Consider the following 25525-nt stretch of genomic DNA (forward strand, 5'->3'; position numbering starts at 1 on the left):
AATTCACGATGAAACAAAGCCTATCAAGCAGCTTTTAAATATTAACATATCACAAACACTAAACACTAGGGATGCCAACGTTTAATCGATATTTGTCGATAAGAGATGCAGTCGATTAAATCGATCGATGGTCGATTAAGCTATTTATTTTTTTCGCTGCTTGTGGCTCATGCGCAAAACACATGACAGTGACGGTATATAAAGAATTATCATTCATTCATATTGTACAAATTAAGCTTTTAATGTGATTTAAACTTTAAAAGTGTTCAAATAGAAACAACACAAAGTTCTTCAACATGGAAAGCAATAGAAATGTAGTAACTAAGTCATTTCCCCTGATAATTGTTTCATATTGTACACTTTGCAGGACATAAAGGCTATTCATTCCTTAAACTTATTAATTTGTGGACACTGTGCATGTTTCATTAATTTTGTTCCTTAACCCATGATTTAACTAAAATGAGGGAACAAATTAATCAATAAAACAAATTCTTAATTGATGGCCATGAAATCTTTAATTTCCCTTCCCGCATGTTTACCACAAATAAAGGCCCGTTCACACCAAGGACGATAACTATAAAGATAACGAGAAAGATATAGTTCTAAAAATCGTTTTCAGTATTAAAGAACAGCAGCGTCCACACCACAACTATAATGATAAAGACAAAGAAAAACGATATCATTGCAATCACTTTCAAAACGATTTTTTTCCAGCTGATGAACGATAAAAAATTGACAGCCAATCAGAATCCATCCTCCTGTAACTCGAGAATTTAAAGCGACAGACGAACTTACGCTCAGAATAAACAGAAGATATCGTTCTCTGGTGTGGACGCTAATATCGTTATCTTTATAGTTATCTTTATAGTTATCGTTCTTGGTGTGAACGGGCCTTAAGAGATGTGAAAACAGTGATAAAAAGTGAATGACCATAAAATAAACTTTTTTTATTTTATTAAAAATTAGAGGGTTAGACGGTGAGGATTTAGGAAAAGAAACAATGCCTAAATATTATTGAGTTTGTGGAAATTCATGACCAACCGGAAAACCAGAACAAAGCCGTTAAAAAATATGTGGAAATTCGTGACCAACCGGAAAACCAGAACAAAGCCGCATTAATGTATGGGCTTGAATGGCATCCAAAAGCATGGTGGCAATGTAACATTTTCCAGCTAACCAGTTATTCCTCTAATAAACAAAGCTTTTATACCACACTTCTCATATTCAGAGCTTATAATTTGTAAATAAATAATTGCTGGATTCCAAAAAGCAATTAAAAGGCGCTGTGACCGACACTCACAATACGTTTTCCCGGAGCATACAATGATGTCACTAAACGGTGATGCCACAATTATAAGAGCATCGTTCACAAGTTTCTGCATGGACCTAAATAGCCTAGGGCACAGGTTTTCAAGCCCTGGGACAGAATGGGATTCTTTAAGGAAAATGTATAGCTTACATATAACTATGTAAATAATAGGCCTTAAATAAAAATAACAATTTGTTTTCATTAAAAAACAAAAAAAACAAAAACTATATATATATATATATATATATATATATATATATATATATATATATATATATATATATATATATATATATATATATATATATATATATCTGACTTAAATAATTAAGCTAACAGATTTAAAACAGAAGTATGCCGTCTATATGCGAATGCATGTAAAGTACAAGCCTAGTTTACATTATAAATAATAGTTTAACATTCAAATACATTGTGAATATGGAAACATTTGGATTTGTGCTGAATGACACGTAAGCAATAACCTCCAAATAGACATTCAGCCAAACCCGCGTTCGTCGTTAATTGATTGTTAATTTAAACGACGATCGATCATGGAAATGATCGAAAATTGACATCCCTACAAAACACCATCATGGTAACACACATGAAACTGAAATAATGCAATAAACAATAATCGAACAACATTAGATGTACCATACAACCCTAATGTACACAACTGATAAGAAAAAAATAAGAAGAAACATAGTTATTTCAGCAAAAAAAAACACAGGTTATTCACTGTAAATTATACAAACTTTTTCACACCCAAAAATGGTATAATACCATAAAGAATTACAGTTTTTGTCTGTGTATAGTAAGGGAACTTACCGTTAACCATTTAACAGGTTTTACTATAGCATTTAAACAGTCTTTTACTGTTAAATTCACGGTTATTTTTTACAGTGTACAATTGTGCTCTCATACTAAGGCAGGAACATAAACAATATATTAAACAATGTTGTAGACCTGTTGAAGTATTTGGAAGTACCTTTGTGTGTAAAGATCTGCAAAAGACAGTAAATGGCTTCATGATGTCACAAACTAAACTAGCCTGCTGCGGTTTTAATTTAATGCACTGAAACTTAGCGCGGTCAAGTGCAGCTATCTGTGATGTCCTGCTTATCAGAAGATCAGCAGTCTGGCTACCACACCAGTAGTCAATTAGAGCCTACTAATGGATCTGTCATTTACCACAAGTAACTGTAATGGTCATATCTATGATTGGTGATACAGATATTCAGTACAATAATGATGTGATGAGGCTGTCACGGTCCTAATCTGTTGTTTACTTTACTGCTGGAAAGATATCATCCCTCCACACTGATGCACATGGGTTAACTCAGCTCTGTCTTTGTCATTGGATTTTGGTTGTGACATCTGCTTTGTTGTAAACATGAGGGAGTATAATTACTGCACTAGACTCATTACTATTTTTCCTATTTTTTTATTATTATTGTTATTTTTTTCAGGACCTGAAAAAACCCTTTGACAAGGCCTGGAAGGACTACGAAACCAAGTTGTAAGTTTGCTTTATGCGTGTTAGCTGAGTGTGTCTGTATACACATTTGTCCATTCATACCAATTACTTTCTGACTGTGGGCTGTTGCAATTATCAGATGCATTTTACAGTAATCTAAAAGCACCATCAAAAAGCATGAGCAAGATAATTTTCTCCCCCCAGATGTGTGAATAATATGAAATAAACACAGGACTCTATTTGTCAGCTGAGATGAGTTTGTTCTAAATATACATATTTTTATTGCTTTTCATGATCACATTTTTTGCAATCTTACAGTACAAAGATCGAGAAGGAAAAACGTGAGCATGCCAAGCAGCATGGGATGATCCGAACAGAGATCACTGGTGCTGAGATCGCTGAAGAGATGGAGAAAGAACGGAGGCTTTTCCAACTACAGATGTGTGAGGTCTGTAGTGCACTTGGTTGGAGAACCTGTCTTCCTCACCAGAAATATGCCATTGTTGATATTGTTTTTATTTCCTTTATTATTTGTTTTGTTTGTCTATATTAATTAATTTAATTACTTGGAATAAACTGTTTTTTTAACAAAATATTAAGTTGAATCTATATAAACAGGTATTTTTGAGTGCTAATAGATGCAGTTATTCTGTAAATTTTATACATGATTTTTATTTTTATTTTCCTACTAGTGCTCTCACAATCCAAAATACTTGTATGGGCAGCAGAAAGATCTGTACATTATCATTACATAATTTTTTTGCAATGATCAGTGAGTTATTATTCATTCACCAGATCGAGTTTACTTGTGACCTTATCAACAAGTTTTGCTGATGACATTAACATTCATAAATCAGCAGATGCAGCTAGTCAGAACCATCTAATGAATCTCTGCTTTTTTCTGTCACAATCACCAGCTGTTGTGATTTGGTACTCCTAATATAAATCAGAATTATGTAATGCTTCCATTTTAGTGCCAATGGCCTTTTTACATCGTACATCTTGAAAGATTCCCTTAGCATTAGAGTAGATGGCTCCGATTATGATTGAGATGTTTGTTTTATGGCTTTATAATCATCAGTGTTGACTTTGTTCAGTATGGAGGATAGCTGTGGGTTTTTTGTTTTGTTTTGTTTTTTTGTTAATGTTAATGAATTGTATTTATCAGTAGGAATTGCATCTTGAATTTATTTCATTCTACACCAAGGGTTTGTGAGGGGTAGGTGCAATGTTATGTATCTTGGGAAAAAAGGAACCTCAGGTTGCCTTTCAAATGGTATTGGACCAAATGACATGACAAAATCTAATATTTAAATGAATTCCCAAATTTTCCACTTAATTAGGCATTAATGTAGAGAAGGCATTGGTATATTGCTGAAAGTCTATGACACAATTCATGATTGTTAAGACATTTTACCAATCTTATGTAATTGGATGTGTCCAGTTTTCCTTTCTTAGTGGTTACACATGGGAGTACACATGTGAGTTCTCAACAAGGCATGTCATTTTAAGTAAAATCTAAAGATGAGAGCAGTGAATACTCCATTATGCAGTAAGCTGACTCATTCAGATACAGAAAGCAGCAAAGGAAATGACAAACTCTAACGAACACATACAACATACCTACTACATGCATTGTATGAAAACAAAGATGTTCACACACTGTAACTTAATTAGGAAACTATATACATACTGTTTTATGACAAAACTGAGGATCAAAGGTTATGCACAAATGCATTCACACCCTAAGATAAGCTGAAAAGCCATTTCACCCCAAGATATATTCAGACATGCCAGGGACCAAAAAGATGGATTACATTTCTGAGCATAGCCAAAAATTGTTAGCTGGCGTGGCAAGATGTTCTGGAATTTACCCCTCTGGGCTAAACCGGGATTACGATGATGTTTAATTTATTTGTTTTGTGGGCTTGGTTTTTCACTGCATGTTCTTTACAGATTTCAGATTTAGATGATGACATTTTTTTCCTCTTTAGTTGCTTGTAATGTAACAACAGTTAATTGCTTATTCAAACATTTAGGATATGTATATGTGCTATGGAGGGGACCTGCTATTTTCCCTAGAATTTCGAATAACTATTTATTTCAAATATTTCAAAGCACTAAAAGTTTTACAATCACTTAATTTCATTTGTTCTACTGTTGAGATTACTAAACTCTGTTGTGACCAAAGTCTGTCTGTTTCTACAGTACCTAATCAAAGTGAATGAAATAAAGACCAAAAAAGGGGTAGACCTCCTTCAGAACTTGATCAAGTATTACCACGCGCAGTGCAAGTAAGTGACATTTCAATATACTAGATAAATAAGCCTGCTTAAATCCAGAATAATAATAATAATAATTTAAGGTCATGCACCTGTTTAATTTGTAGAAATGTCGACATAAATATGTACTTGACGTGTTAATGGTCGATAAAGAAAGTGTTATTGCTCCATGTAACCTCTCAAATGTCACTGGCCTGAAGGTCTGAAAAAGTGATGAGCTATAAGAAAGAACTGAAAGTATAGAACTTTTTTCTTCTCAGTCTAAAGGTCAAGGTTATTTTAAGCTAGTGTTGTCTTTAGGGCTGTGTATTGCCAAGAATCTGGCGATACGATACGTATCACGATACAGGGGTTGTGATACGATATGTTGTGATACATTGCGATACTGTCAGCAAGGCGATATATTGGGATATATCAGCAGAAACATGCAAGCTTATCTTGCACTTCAAGAGTGTGATGGGTCATTAATGAGACTGTTATTAATGATAAAAATGTTTAATGCTGTTCATTAATTTTTGTAATGCTGATTTAACAGTATAATTGTGTTCTGTGTGATTTCTGAAACTCAGCAGACTTCTAGAAATCTAGAAGTGCAGCAACCATTTATCAGTAAATAACGAAAAACACTTTTTTTTTATGGATAATTTACTCTTAAGCCTCATCTGGGTTTCATTTTAAAATATGTAATTATAATTTATTGTATGGGGAAATGTAATTATTGAAACACATTAAGTGTACAAGTAAAGCGAAAAATAGTGTGGGGCTGCAGCAAAAAGAACTTATCACATGTAAGATCATGTCCATAAAGTGTGGAGAATGTTGTTTTATTAATTGGATTTGATTTTAATTGGATTCAGTGTTTGTGTTTCCAGTGCATTTTCCAGTTTTGAGAAATAAAGTATATGTTGTTTTTTGTGCATGTAAGACAAGTAATTATGCATATATTTGCACTGATATTATGACTCTTCACAAATTGAACAAAAAGCTATAATTTCATAAAGGACAGATCATTCAGTTTTCTTTTTTAAAAAGTAACAAATGTATAAAACATTAGATTTTCTCATAAACATTTGTAAACTTTCAAAAAGAAGAAAAAAAGAATTAATCACAATGTAAATATTTCAATCAAGTAACAGACTTGGGCATTATGACACTTTTTTTATTTATTTTTTTATTTGCTAAAATACATCAAGTTCACTCAAATGCAGAATCATGCTAAAACCTCATACATAAACCCACTGACTCATCCAATTTGACTCGGACACTCTTGGCAGGTTGTTAGTGTTGGCATAGTTTTAGTCATCTGTCAGTATTTGTGACACTGGACCACAAAACCAGTCTTAAGTGGCACTGGTATTTTTGTAGCAATAGCCAAAAATACATCGTATGGGTCAAAATGATATTTTTTTTCTTTTATGACAAAAATCATTAGAATATTCAGTAAGGATAATGTTCCATGAAGATATTTTATATATTTCCTACCGTAACTATATCAAAACCTAATTTTTGATTAATAATATGCATTGCTAAGGACTTCATTTGGGCAACTTTAAAGGAGATTTTCTCAATAGTTTGAATTTATTTATTTATTTATTTATTTTTGCCCTCAGATTCCAGATATTCAAATAGTTGTATCTTGGCCAAAAATTGTCCTATCTTAATACACCATACATCAATGGAAAGCTTATTTATTCAGTATAATGTCATTTATGTGACCCTTTTGTGGTCCAGGGTCACATTTAAAACTGAACATTTTCACCACAGGTACCCACAAAACTGAATGTTTTGCTTGTTGGTTCAAAGCTTTAAATGCTTCAAAGATAGTTTTGCTAACTATAAAGCTCTACTTCAATATATTGTTAAGCTTATGAGCTAATGACATTTTAACTTATTAACTCATCCTCTCCATATTTCTGTGTTGTATAGATTGGAAGTCTATAATTTTTCCTGACTGTAAAAATAATGTACAACCTTTGCTGATAGCTGGTTTCAGTATGAAAAATATGTTAATTCAGTGTTTTTTTTTTTTTTTTTTTTTTTTAGCTTTTTCCAAGACGGCTTGAAGACGGCAGATAAGCTAAAGCAGTACATTGAGAAATTAGCAGCTGATCTTTACAATGTATGTACCTCATTCTTTAACATAAACATATTTGATTTGGTAAAGCCATTACTTTACTTTGCTTTGCATTAGACTTGGCAATAAAATATTTGATCAATATCTGGGTCACATTATAATATTTTGTTTAGTGTATATTCATTTAAAACTATTATTGCAATCTTTTACTTCCTTGTTTCTTTTAGAACTGCATTTCATTTCTGTGTTACGTTATATTCTTTCCTAAGAACTTAAGTCAACTAAAAATAATTGTGCATTGACTAATGCATGTTTTACCTTGCTGGACTTGGACACTCATTCATGTGGTCCAGTCTCAAAATATGAAAGTAAAAATTGCAACTACAAGTATTAATTCTTAGCATGAGAATATAAAAACCATATTGCAAAGTGAAATTTTGTAGTACATTACAATGTCGAGTTTATGTCCTGCACCCCTAATACTGTGTGTGTGTTACACCTGTGTAACAAGTCCTTTTTGCTTTTTGTGTGATGTAGATAAAACAAACACAAGATGAAGAGAAAAAGCAGCTCACAGCACTAAGGGATCTCATTAAATCCTCTCTACAACTGGAACAAAAGGAGGTAGGTGTAGAATGTGGTGTGCCTCAGGGCTCAGTCTTCGGACCAATGCAAATTCTTACTTGCTCAAAACTAGTTAGTAAAAGCCAATTAAGTGACTTGTTTGTGATTAAATTATTCCAAAGATCATTACATTTACATATTTAGCCTATGTAAATGTAAATATATTCAGTATTTAAAGTTCTGTACACATGTAGAATTTTAGTTAATCCTTTAATGGCATGACATCATGCAGAAAGAAACCTGAAGAGTTTAATTTTGCTGTACATCTGTGGATCTAATGCATAAACCCTCCCTAATGCTCGACCTGTACAGGGGAGAGTGTGAGAGGGAGTGCCCAGTGTTGTACCATGCTGGTAGCCAGTATGAAATCGGGCTTGCTGGTAACCAGTGTTGTGCCCCACTGGTTGCTCAGAGAAAAGTTGCTGACTCTGTCATGTTTAATAAGGAAAATACATGGCAGTTAATAAGTAGTTAGTCAATGAATGTTTGTTTTAAGTGCTAACACATTGTCATCAGCAAACTTGCATTTAATTACAGTAACATGGTGGGAGACAAGTTATTACAAATCTTAGTGTAGTATGCTGTAGTCCATTTAAATGTTTTAACAAAACCAACACGTAGAGCCTACATTTACCATGCTTTTCACACCCTCTCTTATCTGTCTTTCACCCGCTTCCTGTGTGGATTGAAGTCTAGAAGAGTAAGTGTTCAGCATGTGCAGCATGAAGTGTGTATGTGATGGAGATCATTGTGTGTGTGCACTATAAATAAGTGGCTGTCAGATAAAGCTGATGTTTAAAAGGTTACAAATCTGTTGAGAAATATTGAAAAATCTTCATGTATTTTATGAAAATGCTTTGTATACAATTTTTGTTTGGATTGGTGACTGCATATAGATATTTAAAGCACCATATGTATGTTGTTTGAGCAGGACTCTCAGAGCAAACAGGGTGGCTACAGTATGCACCAGTTGCAGGGAAACAAAGAGTTTGGCAGTGAGAAGAAAGGCTATCTGCTGAAGAAGAGTGATGGGTACACACACACACACACACACACACACACACACACACACACACACACACACACACACACACACACACCCCAATTAGATATAATTTCTAATCAATCTGAGTTCTTGCTCTCTGCTATGAGTGGTCTTATGCAGTATAAAATTGTTGTGTTATAGGTTGAGGAAGGTTTGGCAGAGGAGGAAGTGTTCAGTTAAAGGAGGAATTCTCACCATCTCTCATGCCACTGTGAGTAACTCGGACACACTCATGTGATTCACTTGGTTCACTATAAACCATGTCATCCTATAATCAGCCTAATAAAACAGAGGTCTGACATTTACAGTGAAAAGACTTCATCAGCTTTCTGAACTTTGTCTGAATGTCTCCATAACAACCTAGCCATCCCACTGTGTCCCTCTTTACAGCTAGGGTAGGGTAGGACAATTTTTTTTTCCAGAAACATTTTTTGTTATACTGGTTGAAAGTCTTTTCACATCCTGATCGCAATCAATAATTAATATTAAATTGTATATAATTTGTAATTTGATATATATTCCATCTTCGGTGAATTGAATTCAGTCCATTTAGTTAAAAAATCAGATTCCATTACAGAAGTACAAGCCAAAATTCAAAGACTGCAAAAATACACAGAGACAGACAGTGGGGTACACTTGTGGGGGATTTTACAAGATTGAGGAATTTGATTAAATGTTTGGGTCTCAATCTATACAACAAACATGCAGAGTTAATCTTGACAAGTAAGCTAAACTTCAAGTTGAAAGTGTTTCTAATATGTTGGACCTTCTAGTGAAGTAGTCTACTTTTACCTGTTGAAATATGTTGTAAAAGCAAAAAATTGCCTGCCCTAGCTTTAAAGGGTTAGCTCACCCAAAAATTTAAATTAGCCTGTGTTTTACTCACCCTCGAGGCATAGGTGTATATGACTTTCTTCTTTCAATTAAATTCAATTAAATTCAAGTTTATTTGTATAGCGCTTTTTATGATACAAATCATTGCAAAGCAACTTTACAGAAAATTAAGTTTCTACAATATTTAGTAGTAGCTTATCAGTGGTGACTGTCAGTTTATGTGCATACGGCAGAAATGTTCAGAAAAATCAATAAAAGACGTAAACAGACAGACGATTAACACTATTAACAGCAATTATGCAATCAAACTTATAGCAAAATGTGGTAGTTCTGTGTGTTGTCTCTGGGTTAGCATCATCTGAGGTCCTCTGAGGGGCTGGCATCATCTCTTCTCAGGTGTTCTGGATCCAGACTGGAGCTTGTGTAAATCCTAGTTACCATGGGATGTAAATAGAGAATATAATAGAGACATAATTTGTGTAGCTGCTGTTCCAGCCAAGTAAAATTAATTAGTTTAACCCAAGCTAAAGAATAATAATGCGCATTTGATCAGATATAACTCCAGTCCAAAATTATGAGAGGCATTATTTGAATGCTTGGCCAAAGAGATGTGTTTTTAATCTAGATTTAAACAGAGGAAGTGTGTCTGAACCCCGAACATTATCAGGAAGGCTATTCCAGAGTTTGGGAGCCAAATGCGAAAAAGCTCTACCTCCTTAAGTGGACTTTGCTATCCTAGGTACTATCAAAAGTCCAGCGTTTTGTGACCTTAGGGAGCTTGATGGATTGTAGCGTGGTAGAAGACTAGTTAGGTACGCAGGAGCTAAGCCATTAAGGGCCTTATAAGTAAGTAATAATATTTTGTAACTGATACGGAACTTAATAGGTAGCCAGTGCAGAGACTGTAAAATTGGGGTAATATGATCATACTGTATTTTCTTGACCTGGTAAGGACTCTAGCCGCTGCATTTTGGCCTACCTGTAGCGTGTTTATTGAGGATGCAGGACAACCACCTAGCAGTGCATTACAATAGTCCAATCTAGAGGTCATGAACGCATGAACTAGCTTTTCTGCATCAGGAACAGGTAACATGTTTCGTAGCTTGGCAATGTTTCTAAGATGGAAGAATGCTGTTTTTGTAAAATGGGAAATATGATTTTCAAAAGACAAGTTACTGTTTAATATAACACCCTGATTTTTGACAGTACATCCGTCTAATTGCAAATTGTAATCTACGAGATTCTGTGTAATGTTTTCTGGTCCAATAAGCAATATCTCTGTCTAATCTGAATTTAATAGGAGAAAATTATTGGTCATCCAATCTTTTACATTTTTAACACACTGTTAGCTTAGATTTTTGAAGTTTTGAAGTTTTGAATTTTGAAGTTTCACCTGGTCTTGTTGAGATATATAGTTGAGTATCATCAGCATAACAGTGGAAACTAATCCTGTATTTTCTAATGATATCACCAAGGGGCAACATGTATATTGAAAATAGCAGAGGACCTAGGACAGATCCTTGTGGCACTCTATATTTTACTGATGATAAATGAGATGACTCCCCATTTAAATAAACAAAGTGGTAGCGATTGGACAGGTAGGATCTAAACCATCTTAAAGCCTGCCCTTGGATACCTGTATAGTTTTGTAATCTATCTATGAGTATGTCGTGATCTATGGTGTCGAACGCAGAACTAAGATCAAATAAAACTAGCAATGAGATGCAGCCTTGGTCTGATGCATAAGCAAGTCATTTGTAATTTTAACAAGTGCAGTTTCTGTGCTATGATGGGGCCTGAAACCCGACTGAAATTCTTCATAGAGATAATTTTTTTGCAGGAAGGAGCAGACACAACTTTTTCTAAAATTTTAGACAGACATGGAAGATTTGAAATGGGTCTGTAATTTGCCAGTTCACTAGGATCTAGTTGTGGTTTCTTAATAAGAGGCTTAATAACCGCCAACTTGAATGGTTTTGGGACATGACCTAAAGATAACGACGAGTTAATAATATTGAGAAGCAGTTTTTCTGCTACAGGTAACAACTCTTTCAGTAATTTATTGGGTACAGGATCTAATAAACATGTTGTTGGTTTAGATGCAGTGATAAGTTTATTTAGCTCTTCCTGTCAGCTCTTCCTTTCAGACGAATTAAATCGGAGTTATATTAAGAATTGCCCTGGCTATTCCAAGCGTTATGATTGCAGTAGGCGGGTGTTTCTGTTTAACAGTCCGAAACCCATTAAATAAAGTTTGCGCATCCATAATAAAACATGCCTCACACGGCTCCGGGGCATGAATAAAGGCCTCCTGTAGCGAACCTATGCGATTTTGTAAGAAAAATATCCATATTTCTAACGTAATAAACACTTTTCTCTCACTTCTGCGGACTGTCATATGCGGAAGCCATTCACTTTATAACAATTGTGGCCTGTTAAGTTTCTTACTATACTCTTAAAGTAAGAGTGGAAGTCGTGGCCTAAGGGTTAGAGAGTCGGACTTGCAATCCAAAGGTGGTGAGTTCGAATCTCGGGCCGGCAGGAATTGTAGGTGGGGGGAGTGAATGTACAGCGCTCTCTCCACCTTCAGTACCATGACTGAGGTGCCCTTGAGCAAGGCACTGAACCCCCAACTGCTCTCCGGGCGCCGCAGCATAAATGGCTGCCCATTGCTCCGGGTGTGTGTTCACGGTGTGTGTGTGTTCACTGCTGTGTGTGTGCACTTTGGATGGGTTAAAAGCAGAGCACGAATTCCGAGTATGGGTCACCATACTTGGCTGTATGTCACGTCACTTTCACTTTCACTTTAAACACACTCACTCCTAAACATCAGTGCCAGGCACTCACATTAATAAGAACAATTCTGCAGGCTTAAAGTCAGTTGCCAATAGTTCAGCAATACATGATTCACAGCTCACACAGAAGTCACTTTCAAACCAAGCTGCTTTCCTATGGTCAATGTGGCAAATTAACAAAACAAAATGACTAGATTTCACCCACAAAATTTTGCTAAGCAATGGAAAATGTGCCCACATTTTAGTTTAACTGAACACTACCAGTTAGCATTGTTAGCATTTCTTTCTGTCTCAGTGTCAGGTTTTGTCCTCACCCTTTACATCATGTCATCAATTTTCATCTTTTCCCCCCATGATGTCACTTTCCCTCTGGATAACCTCTGTCTCACATTTCATTGTCAAGTCAAACCATATGCATAAGAGTCTGGACCAGTGTTATGTAACAAACATATGTGTTGCATTTCTTAACATCCTTTGTTCAGTCAGTAGCCTGCCTTGTATGCACATCACTGTGCGATTGGGCCTATATCAGGTTTCTTACAGTCAAATCACAAACTTTGCAAGCGACTACCAAGTGTTTTGTGACGATTGTTTCTTTGTAAAAAGAAGGAATGTTAATTTAGTGTTAAAAAATGTTTTAAAAGCTCTACTCATTTAGTAATGCACGAATGCACTCTGACCCATGTGCTACTACAGGTACATGCGGTATGAGATGCTGAAAAAAAAAGGGACTCAACCAAGATAGCTGTCTAGTGTGTATGTAAACCAGAAAAATATAGCACAGATGGTGTGCAAGAGTACTTTCTGTTCTGAAAGTACCGTAGGCAGACTGACACGCACACACACAAAAAGAAACCGTGGGTTAGCCCTACGTTAAATGATTGTCTAACACAATAATATATAATCTTTGAATTAGCTTTATCAGAAATTTAAAATGACTCGAAAGCTCTAGCTAAAACCTTTTCAGCACTGTTTGGGATGTTATAGCAGGAATATGAAGTAGTTAAGCATTTCTCCTGTTGTCACATTTCGTTTCAGTCAAACAGGCAGCCTGTCAAACTCAACCTGCTCACGTGTCAGGTCAAGCCCAGCACTGAGGACAGGAAGTGCTTCGATCTCATTTCCCGTGAGTCAACAGACACCAACAGGGAGAGTTTCTTTTGTGGGAAACCACATGAGTGATTTAGTAGCTTATAATGTGTTTGTTTACTTTACCATACTGAATCTTGGAAGAAAATTGTCAAACTTAATTTTAAATAATTGTCTAATTGCACCATTAATGTGATTTATGATTTGAATGCTATCTTCTGGTGTTTAATTAGTGGAAATCACTTAATGTTTATGCAGATGGCTCATATTTTAATTGTCATATGTTTCAGATAACCGCACATATCACTTCCAGGCCGAAGATGAGCAGGAGTTTATGATGTAAGATTATTGTGGGATTTTTTGTTTGTTTGTTTTGTTTGTTTTTACCACTTTGCATCTGTAAGTCACAAACTTATAATCTTAACTTCTCTATAAATGCAGTGATCACTAAGAATTATTTATACAGGTATGCTGATTTTGGGATATCCTTATGAACAATTATGAGCAATTACAGCAATCTGCCTAGCGGTGAAGATAACTTTGCTTCTCTGTGACTAGATTGTACAATTTTTATGGCAAACTAATATCGTAAAAAGAGTTTGAGATTTGAACTCTCATCTAAAGCATTTGTTTGATTGTTTTTGTGTGTCCGTGTGGTGAAAAGTCTGTGTAGTGGGGTTCAATTGTTTTAAGTTGGCATTTACTCATTGAGGTCACTAACACCACAATGACGTTTCACAGACTCCTTTAGACACAAACATTCTCACAAAAAAGCATCTACCATCTCATAGCATGTCTGAGTATTTTTAACTATTGGCTTCTTACCTATACTGCTGTGAGCCCCCTGCTGTTCATCAGAAAACTCCCTGACTGAGCCATTTAAGAGCCATTATAAAGGGCTCTTAAAAGCACAGAGGCTGATCAGAATGAGGCCCTATAACCCCATTATACATCAGTCCTGCAGTCCTTTCACCTCTACTTTTACCTGGAGTCTCTTTTAAAAGCCTAAAGCCGATCTCATCATCTAGCTAACAAAGAGCCATATACATTTATAAATAGTCCATCTTTTGTTACGCAGCACTTCATTGTCAGTTTTAAAACAATGGACCAATCAGAAGCAGCAGTTTAAGTTTAGAGGGTTTACAGTAGCAACTGTGTACAGTTATTATACAATTACAATTTACATTAATTACTTTCCTAATACATAAAACTCTAAGTAAAAAAAGGAGAGTTTTTCTTGTGTTGTTCTGTTAATGTGTTTCTTCCTCTACAGATGGATCTCAGTGTTAACTAACAGTAAGGAGGAGGCGCTTAACATGGCCTTCAGAGGAGAGCAGGGTGGAGGAGATGATGGGCTGGAAGATCTCACTAAAGCCATAATAGACGATGTGCTGCGCATGCCCGGAAATGAAATGTGCTGTGATTGTGGGGCTCCAGGTGCATATCTGTCTACCTGTCTGTCTAAAAAGAAATAACAATAGAATTGTCTGTCTGGTAAGGTTACTCTGCCTCATTTGACTCTGTCCTCTCAGGTCTCTTCTCCACTCAATCGGTCCTCTTTTTTTGAATCCCTATTTCTGTTTCTCTCACTCCATTACCAGTGAAATCTGTCTCTCTCACGATGAAGCAGCAGCAGCAGTGTGAGTGTGAGGATCAGGCAGTCAGGACAGATGAGCGTTGTTATATCACTCTCTTATGTAATTGGCTCATGCAAGCTGTGCTGAAAGTTCTGAGAGGGCGGCTGCTGCTCCAGGGATTATTTGATCAGCCTCTTTCACATTCATGTTTTCTCTCTCTGCGAGAGGATAGAGATGTGACCTAGGAAAGGCCCCTGGGACATTTTTACTTGTTTTAATTTGTTATTATATATGAATTGATGAACAATTTATAAATCAGGGAAATACATTTTATACATTGTCTGGTTTGTTTACCAGTGAAATGATTTTTGATGCTTTATTGTTAGATGACCAGTCATGTGAGAATAAAGGCCTGTTCCAAGGAAATAACTATCAATAACTATTAAGTTCTAATTGTTCGAATTATAAGTCCGTATCAGAACTATAACAATAACATTAATAAGCAAAAATGTTAACGTTGTTGTGGTAGTTATTAATATAGTCACTGGTGTGAACGGTCCTTTCATTTAATTTCATTATGTATGAGATGCACTGTAGTCTGTATACAGTACAAGTACAAGTTGGATTATGTTGTTGTACAACAACTGTGCTGGGAGGTTGCTAATGCATTGCTACATTACTGTGTGTTTGCTAATATGTACTGGGTGGTTTCAAAGGTGTTCTACATTAGCACATAGCTACTTCCAGTTGCTAAGGTGTTGTTAGCAATGTGGTTATGTGGTTGTTAGCAAATTGCTATGTTTATATGCAATTACTAAAGTATTCTGTGTGGTTGTTAGCACTATGCACATAGTGCATACTTTTATATGCAGTTGCTAATGTGTTTTAGGTGGATGTTAGCATCTTGCTATATACCTGTACTGTTGCTAAAGTGTTCTGTGTGGTTGGTAATTACTATAGTTTCTATTTTTATTTCTGTGTTCTGAGTGGTTGTTAGCACATTTTATACACTAGGTGTAGAAGAAAAGTATGATGATTTCTGGTATCAGTTATGTCTGTAGCATAGACTATGTGGGATGAGTATGCATCATAGTTGCATCATATTCCTTTTTAAAATGAACCATTCTTGTGAACTGACTCATTGATTCATGGGCTTATAAATGAAGTTTAGGAAGCTTCAGGCGATGTTATGACTGTGTTAAAGGCTTATAGAGCTGTGTTGAGCTGTTATTCAGTTCCTCAGCTGAGAGCTAAACACTGACATCTGTGTCAAGGTGCACGACTCCTTACTCAAGCGAGTCTGTTTGAAAGCAGGTTGCTTTAATGAAATTCTTCTTAGACAGATGAATGAATGTATTTGATGCTGACTGATTGTGTGTCTGGAAGAGAAGAAATAATCTACAAGTACATCTGGGATTTACTGAGCATGCAGAGAAAGCTGCTGGAGAAAACCTGAATCTATATTTAGCGCCTGTGTGTGTGTGTGTGTGTGTGTGTATGTCCTCTTATCTTTGTCGTCCTGTCAGTGGTTCTGCTCAGGGGACATCACTGGTGCTCATGGAGCCACAAACACTAATGCACAACCAGTTCATGTCATATTCTCATTCAAACATCAATAACATGGCACTATAAATTAAACTCTATTCAGCATTTACCATTCCATCTTGTAGAACATTAAAATTATGAGTCCAATGAGGACCCCTTGTGGTAAAAATGTGTTTGTTGCTTTTCCTTGTTTCCTTGTTTTTTCATGTTTTTTCATGTTTTTTTTTTTTTTTAATGTTTTCAGATCCCAAATGGTTGTCGACTAATCTTGGAATCCTGACTTGCATCGAATGCTCAGGCATTCACCGGGAGATGGGCGTCCACATCTCACGCATCCAGTCTATAGAGCTCGACAAACTAGGAACCTCTGAACTCTTGGTGTGTTCAATAGAGCAAACATTTTCTTTTTAAACACAGTATAGCATAGGTCTTGAATGGGGATGCATAGGGTTTGTTTCTCAGTACTGCATAGGGTATGCCAATTATTATTTGATCACAAATTAATTTATGTGACAAAATAAAAAATGGAGCTAAATTAACTTTAACCAAAGCTAAAATTCAGCCGTATGTTTCTTCGTCCTTATTACATTAAAATGTATCAAAATTTTTAGTAAATTTAGTCAAATTAAATTTGTATGTGCAAGACTCATAGGAATATCCTTTTATCATCAACCAAAACATTTTTGTGAATTGAAATTAAACTAAAATAAAATTTTAGATGAAAAAACATTGCTAAATGAAAATTAGAAAAATTGGCTGGGCAAATTTAATTTAAAGCCGTAAATTACTTACTGGAAAATAAACTCTAGCACTGAAATAAATATAAATTAAAACTAACGAAATAATTATAACACAGATTACTTAATTACTAAATGTGACAAAAAAAATTGTTCATTCAAAATGTTCTTTAAAAAAGCTATTATAGTATATAATTATTAATAACATTATTTTTATTTCAATGGTTTAATTGTTTTGCCATGCAAGAAGCATCATAACCAAGTGTAAATATATCAATATGATATGTATTCAAGTATTAGGGGTTGTGCATCTCCATAATTGAGGCTGATGCGATATGCATCTCAATGCATAGCCAAAGATACGATACGTTAAAAAAACATATGAAGCAGCTACCGATGCAATGCGATATGAATTACCCCATCATGATGCAGTGCAATCAGATTTTGTTTCGATTCAACACAATGCGAATCAATGCAATATGATGCAATGGAAAAAATATGATGCTATGCAATTCAGTATGGTACAAATAGTATGCTTTTATTTCTTTGGTTCATTATAATTATTTGGAGGAAGATGCAGCTCTACTTCTGCCATGTTAATCTATATTCTGTGTGACTCTCAGGACACGCCTCTCTCTCCGTAGTGTGGTGATATGTCATATTCACATAACAGTGGTGATGAGAGAATGCTCTTGGACAAACAGTTTAGAGAGGAGAAATCATTCTACATATAAAATATAGGTCACAAATTATTGGGCACATTCTAAATAATAAAAGTATTGTGCTTCTACTAATAATTAAATATAAATAAATCAGTTTTTACCAATGCAAATATGTTAAAACGATGCATTGCAATACAGTGCCAACTTGTATATGATGCACACTCTTTTAAATCAATGCATTGTATCGTTTATGTCGATGCATGCTCCGATGCAAATGTAAACAGGCCAAGCTTAAAATGCAACACAAAAAAATAGACTTTGGCCAAACACTTTAGTATAGTAATAAAAACATTTCATATAGAAAATTTGAGGTCAGTTCGTTGGAACCATGGGTGTCTAGATATTTAATGATTATTAATTTATTTAATCATATTTTTAAGCTTTAGATATATTATAATTTATGTGTAATTTATTTAGTTTTATTCTATTCTTTGCTTTTGGCTTGTTTAGTTTTTTTTTAATATTTTTTTTTTTTAAATAATGGAGGGAAATCTTCCTTGCCCCTCTCCTAAACCCACTCCTGCTAGTGACATGTAAGTATGCATGGCAAATGTAAAAATTAATGATCATATTGTATTTAAATTTTCCAGTGTATTAAAAAGTCTTCCTGATTCCCTGTGCTTGCACATTTTTAATGTTTTGGATATTAATTTGAAATCCCTGTTTTATTTCCGTCTTTTAATTCGATCTTAGGACTGTCCGTAAGGAGTTTATCAATGCTAAGTATGTAGATCATAAGTTCGCAAGAAAAACCTGCAGCTCGGCAGCAGCCAAGATGAGTGAGCTATTTGAAGCCATCAGGTCACATGACCTACTAGCTCTCATCCAGGTGTATGCTGAGGGGGTAGAGCTTATGGAACCACTACCTGAAGGAGGACAGGTGAGTGACAGCATGAAGTTGTAGTAACTAGGACAGTGGGAAAAGAGGCTCACTTTTTCATTCACCATTTCTTTTTTCATTAAAAAAAAATAAGTGGTTCCTGAAAGCAAACATACTGAGCATTCTAGGAGGAGATAGTAGGTCCACAAGTGCAGAGTGTATACACCCTAACTATCACATGACATGATGGATGAGTGATCCTTGCACATCAGAGTCTTTGAGCACAGATTTTGAGGTCAGGTGAACATCAGAAAGCAGACATGCTGAACGTGACTTGAATCCTCTGCCTTGATCTTCTCCCAGTTTTCGTTCTAATGACTTTGGTAATGCTGCCACCGTCTCAGAGATAAACAGCTGCTTCTGAGTGGGTGCAGTCGCAAAAACATCTAAAATGATCTCAGTTTCACTTTTTATGATGTAGCCTCTGGCCCGAGCATGAGCTGACTTTAGGTTATCTTTTGTTGAATCCTCAAACATGAAGCAGTGACAATGGCCATGTCAGAGACACTATTAGCCAGATATTATAGTGGATCTTCATCAACATTACATAACACAATTGATGTTGCTATTTTACATTACTAAAAAAACTCTGCATTTATGGTATTTGATCAAAAATGCAATAAAAACAGTAAAATTGTAAAATATTATAAGATTTTCACATAACTGTTTTCTATTTTATTACACGTCTTTGTCACATAATCCTTCAGAAATCAATCTAATATGCCAGTTTGCCACTCAAAAACATTTATTATTAATAATAATAATATTATTATTATTAAAAAGCTATGTCCTGCTATAAAAATATAAATATTTTTGTGGTCTTTTTGTATAAGTATTTTTAAGGAGGGCTGTTAAAAAATAATTAATAAGAAGAAAAATTTAGTTTATTTTATAAACAGATCTTTTTTTACTTTCTCTTTCTCTTTTTAATGCATTTTAACTCTCCAAATACCCCACCAGTATTTTTGAAACAAGTTGCCAGCCACTGCCAGTGATTTTGATGATTTTCTCTAAAAATTGATAGCCTACAGTATATTTTGCTGTATGAACATTTGAATATGCAATACACCAAAATACAGATCAAAGCCTTTACTTTTAAACAAAATAATCTGTTTTATTCTAGTTTAAAGTATTCTTTTGCACACTTGAATATAGGTAGGTTTCATAAAAATTTATAATTTTGAGCAAAAAGGTGAAAAAAATCACATCTGGATAATATTCAGTACGATTATCAAAGCATAAATCCAGTAAATCGCTTCCATCAAAACCTCCAAAGCTTGCACAGACACATACCACTTCCTGGATCATCATTTTACTCCATAACATTATGCAGTTTTCATTTATAGGCTGTCTATTGCTGATGATCACATTATTAATAATATGCATCTGTTTACATAAGAGATTGCTAGTTTTTCCGTCCTGTTCACGTGTGTTTTTTTGTTCGGGAGGTTTTGTACTCGTTCAGAAGATGTGTAATAGCGCCCCCGAGTGTATAACAGTGAAAACATGAAAAGCTGTAAAAACTTGTCTTTGGCGGGGAAGCGTTGTCTTCTAAATGACGAGATAACTCATCAGTGGCAGTGAAAGAGTAAATAAATTCTAAGTTGATATTAGTTGAAATGGTTTTGAATAAGTTGAAAGTAATTAAAAAACAATTGAATTAGTACACTGATAATAGATTAATAGATTTTAATAGAATAATAGATTTTCTTCATTATTTTATTTGTTATCCTTCATATTTTACACAATAAGTCAAGAGACAGATATTAAGAGAGTAAATGGGTTAACAAAATGTATGCTTCTGTGTTACAGGAAGGAGGAGAGACTGCATTGCACTACGCCGTGAAGACAGCTGACCACACTTCACTGCACCTGGTCGACTTCCTTGTCCAGAACAGGTATGGAACATCAGTTTATAACCACAAACACTGGGAGGACACACTCCTGGCCAGAGTTTTCAGTATTTTGGATTTGTTTTAGGCAGTCACCTCTTGTTACGTTCCATCTCCATTATCATTAAGAGCTTAATGATAAAAACAGGATGGGTTTTAAATGTTTTTTTTTTCTTAGGATGGCAGGTGTTCATGTACAAGCACCAGAACTTTTGAAGGGATTATTATGCAGATAATATAGTAATTTAAGTTCAACTTTAGCTCAATTTGCTCTCTGCTGTGTGAATTAAAGTTACATAACAGTATTTGAAGATCAGGTCATGCCTGAGCCAGGACTACTCTTGGCTCACATCCTAGTAAATGATCATAATTCGATTTCCCTGAGAACTGGAACACTGAAACTAATCCAGGTTTGCATTAAAGGTTGACTGAAAAGAAATATAACAGCATAAATCCAACCCAGACAGCTGGGATTGTTTTATTTTTATTTTTTGGACAACATGGCTCACTCTGCTTTAACTCCACTCCAGTTTTTCCATTCCCCAATTCCCACTTCCTCCCTCCACATTTAAAAGATATCATGCTCCGAGTTCTTTCCATGGCAAAATTTTTACTGTGATAAATTTAGTGTTAGGTGAGACAGTGCTTGCACAATTTCTGTTTAGTTGTAAGGTTGGTTATTATGATTATATTATATTAATATTGATATGAATATATATATAAAAAATGTTAAGTGATGTTTTTCCATGTTAACATATTAGTTTCATATATTACTTAAAGTTTGGGGTCGGTAAAATGTACGTTCACCAAGACTACTGTACATTTATTTGATTAAAAAATACAGTAAAAATAGTAATAATGAATCAATATTGCTTATTCTATTCTAATTCATTCCTGATGACAAAGCTGTATTTTTAGCCCCATTACACCAGTATTCAGTGTCACATGAACCTAATTAGCAGATTTTGTGGCCAAGAAACATTTATTATGCAGTTGCATTATGGGCATTTACGTGTTTTATGGTACTGAAGCAATTAAGAACACAGATGCTCCTTTCAACTTAACTGCAGTAATGCACTATCCTGACACATACAATAATATCAAAAGTAATCTTTATGTGTGTATTTATAGGTGAACATTCACATATTCATTGACAGCACACATAAATATTTTTGTCACATCCAATTAAGAATCTCCATGCAGAATCAAATGAACACTGATACTGGGCAAAAATATTTTGTGTTCAAATGTGGAAAATAACATTATCCTTTCAGAACTTTGACCCTGAATCCTACAGTGTTGCAGTGATCACTACAGAAAATGTTCATGATGAACTTCAAACTGGGTCAGAGAAATATATGAATTTGTTCTCAGAGAGCAGGGATATAATGGTTTAGATGTGTAACCTGTTTTTTTCCTTTGCGGTGATTCCCACTAGGTTAACAGAACTGGGTCATTCACTTGCTCTCTCCCCATGTGTGCTGTTTAGTCACCGCTCTCCCAAATTCAGAAGTGTGAAGTGGCTCATTAAGAGTGAAAATCTTGTTAATGTCAGCCTCAATTATAGATTTGAATTGCATTAAAAAGCACTTTTGAGATGATGATTTTGTTAACATGTTAGCAATACCACATAATACATAGTCATGTGCCAGAATTGCTGCAGGTTGGTTTTAATACGCGTCTTTAATAGTACAATAAACTCTTATATGTCAGAAGATCAAGGAAAATTTGATTCCGTATGTCTCTGTCTCCAGTGGGAATCTGGATAAACAGACGGAGAGGGGAAACACAGCCCTGCACTACTGTTGCCTGTATGAGAAACACGAATGCCTCAAATTACTGCTGAGAGGCAAACCAGCTACTGATATCAGTGAGTTACTCATGCATGTGTGGTTTTACCTGATTTACTTTACCTTTTACCAAATATACTTATCTTACTTAATACTATGCTTAATAATATAACAACATGTACTTATAAACATTCACAATATATCATTACATATATGTATACACACACACACACACACATATAAAATTGGCCATATACTATTCTTATAAACTATAATTAATTATACAGTGCTTGCATGATTATTATGCAAGTTGATATTCTGATATATATATATATATATATATATATATATATATATATATATATATATATATATATATATATATATATATATATATATATGAGTTTAAGTATTATTCTTATCATATTTTTATTATTCAATTATATATTATATTATTTTTCAGCCAGTTTTTAACATGTATTTTTTTTTATTAATAATTATTTACATTTTTTAAAAATGTTTATTAATTTTTCATACTATAATTTATAATGTTGTGATGATTAAATGCACTGGCTATGAAATGTCATTTAAAACAAAGAAATTTAGATTTTCAGTGAGTTTTTTTTTTTTTGATTTTTAGTGTTATTTAGACAAAATAGTCTAAAATTATAATATTGGCCTTTTATGTCTTATTGACAGTAACATAAAAATATAATAGTTGTCAGCTTATCATATCAGCAGTATACTGTATATTTACCAATGCTTTACCAACATGTTGTTTCATGGTAAACAATATGTATAATTTCTGGTTAACGTGTGTCCTTATGTCTCAGCCAATCAGAATGGAGAAACAGCTCTGGATGTGGCCAGACGGATGAAGATCATCCAGTGTGAGGAAGCGGTGAGTAACTTGTGGGTCAGATGATACAATCCTTCCTTTGGAAACTCTTTAACAGCTCTGAATACATGTCCATCATGATATAAGAACAATAGGGGGCAGCAACGATGTGGCCCCAGGGTGTTAAGATGTGGTTGTTTTTGAAGATCTGACTCATATTTGTGTATGCGTGTATTTTAGCTGGTACAAGCCGCTGCAGGAAAATTTAATCTTAAAGTCCATGTGGAATATGAATGGAATCTCAGATTGGAGGAGCTTGATGAGAGTGACGATGATCTGGATGACAAAGTAACACATTCTCCCTTGAACCCCTCTTATAATACCCAACCTTTCTAGACTCACAGACTGAATGATTTTCTCATTGTTTTTCATTCCCAGCCCAGTCCCATTAAGAAAGATCGCTCTCCCCGGCCGCAGAGTTTCTGTCACTCTTATAGTCTGTCTCCTCATGACAAGCTCTTTCTGCCTGGTTTCACTGGCCAGCGTGATAAACAGCGCCTCTCATATACTGCACTCTCCAATCAGATGTACAGTGTTTCTACCGACTGTCCGTCCTCTCCAGTCTCAGATGCCCCACCTCTGCCTCCTAGGAATGCAGGCAAAGGTAACCCAGAAACCCAGAATCCAATCAAATGTTTGAGCATAAAACTTGTTCTAACAATATTGCCCCTTCCATAAATAAATATATTAATGTTATAAATACTATTTACATTCATAAAAGCTATTTAGTCAATGTATTCAGATGTAGTCATGTATTAATGCAGTTCTTTGCATCTGTAACTTTAGTTCAGTTTGTCATCCTAAAACCTGTGCAGTCAACTAAAAACAAAAACTGTAACAAATATCTGTTTTTTATCTGCTTTCTGTTGCTTAGCACAGACACTAGCTGGGTTTACTTTTCCATTTGATACTTTTGTTTATGGTTTAACTTTCTTATATGTCATAGTATTAATAGGCAAACCTGTGGAAAATGTCATCCAGTCTTTTTCCGTCTTTTTCTTTGTTCTCGCTCTGTATTTTTCTCTTTTTCTAATCTCTTGCAGCTCCTTCTCTGGCTTTCCTTGGCTCTCATTCCCACTATGCTACTCTGGCTAGCACTCGACCATACATCAGTGACTATCTTTTTTTATTTGCATAAACCTCTCCTGCTTATTTAATCTATTTAATGACCTTATTCTGTGATCGTACGGCTGTGTCTGAAACTGAATGCTGCTGCATCGCAATGAACAGTGTTTTTAAATGAAAGTACACTACCATTCAAAGGTTTGGGGATAGTAAGATTTTTAAAAAAGAAATATATACTTTTAAATAGCAAGGACAAATTAAATTTATCAAAAGTGACAATAAAGACATCACATTGTAATGTGACAAAATGTCTATTTTAAGTAAATTCTGTTCTTTTAAGCTTTCTATTCATTAAAGAATCCTGAAAAAAAAAAATGTATTTCTTAAAAAATATTAAGCAGCACATCTGTTTTAAAATTAACAAAAATGTTTCTTGAGCACCAAATCAGCATATTATTAGAAAGAATTCTGAAGAATCATGTGACACTGAAGATTGGTGTAATGGCTGCAAAATTACATTTTATAATATATTAATATAGAACAAACTTATTTTAAGTTATAATAATATTTCACAATATTCTGTTTACTGTATTGTTGATCAAATAAATGTAGCCTTGGTGAGCATAAGAGACTTTTGAATGGTAGTGTAATTCATTTCAGATTATTTGAAAATGTTCAAGAACAAATTGAAATGATCTTTAGAAATACATTTGTTAGTTACATGGTCACAAACACTTCTTATTTGAAAGTTTAGCAGACAAATGAGATTCAATACATCTAACTATACAATACATTTACTTTTCACTTGATGAATCTGCTACAGTTCGTCATAATTAGTAAATAGATGATTTGACTTTCCTTAGTAACAACAAAAGTGCAGAATTTGCTGA

At 34.6% G+C, this 25525-nt stretch overlaps 1 protein-coding gene across 1 annotated transcript in view; it reads left to right on the forward strand.

Moving 5' to 3' along the window:
- asap1b (ArfGAP with SH3 domain, ankyrin repeat and PH domain 1b) overlaps window positions 1–25525 on the forward strand; it is a 78034-nt gene that overhangs the window by 43947 nt on the left and 8562 nt on the right. The window contains 19 exon segments of the mRNA XM_042751694.1: window positions 2779–2828; window positions 3105–3234; window positions 4995–5080; window positions 7112–7187; window positions 7680–7766; window positions 8458–8466; window positions 8698–8798; window positions 8953–9022; window positions 13479–13566; window positions 13820–13868; window positions 14803–14966; window positions 16896–17029; window positions 18561–18643; window positions 18804–18990; window positions 20803–20888; window positions 22637–22752; window positions 23506–23573; window positions 23751–23858; window positions 23949–24174. Of these exon segments, the coding sequence (XP_042607628.1) occupies window positions 2779–2828; window positions 3105–3234; window positions 4995–5080; window positions 7112–7187; window positions 7680–7766; window positions 8458–8466; window positions 8698–8798; window positions 8953–9022; window positions 13479–13566; window positions 13820–13868; window positions 14803–14966; window positions 16896–17029; window positions 18561–18643; window positions 18804–18990; window positions 20803–20888; window positions 22637–22752; window positions 23506–23573; window positions 23751–23858; window positions 23949–24174 (1918 nt within the window).

This window comes from Cyprinus carpio, chromosome B24 (assembly GCF_018340385.1).
Source record: "Cyprinus carpio isolate SPL01 chromosome B24, ASM1834038v1, whole genome shotgun sequence".
Lineage (NCBI taxonomy): Eukaryota > Metazoa > Chordata > Actinopteri > Cypriniformes > Cyprinidae > Cyprinus > Cyprinus carpio.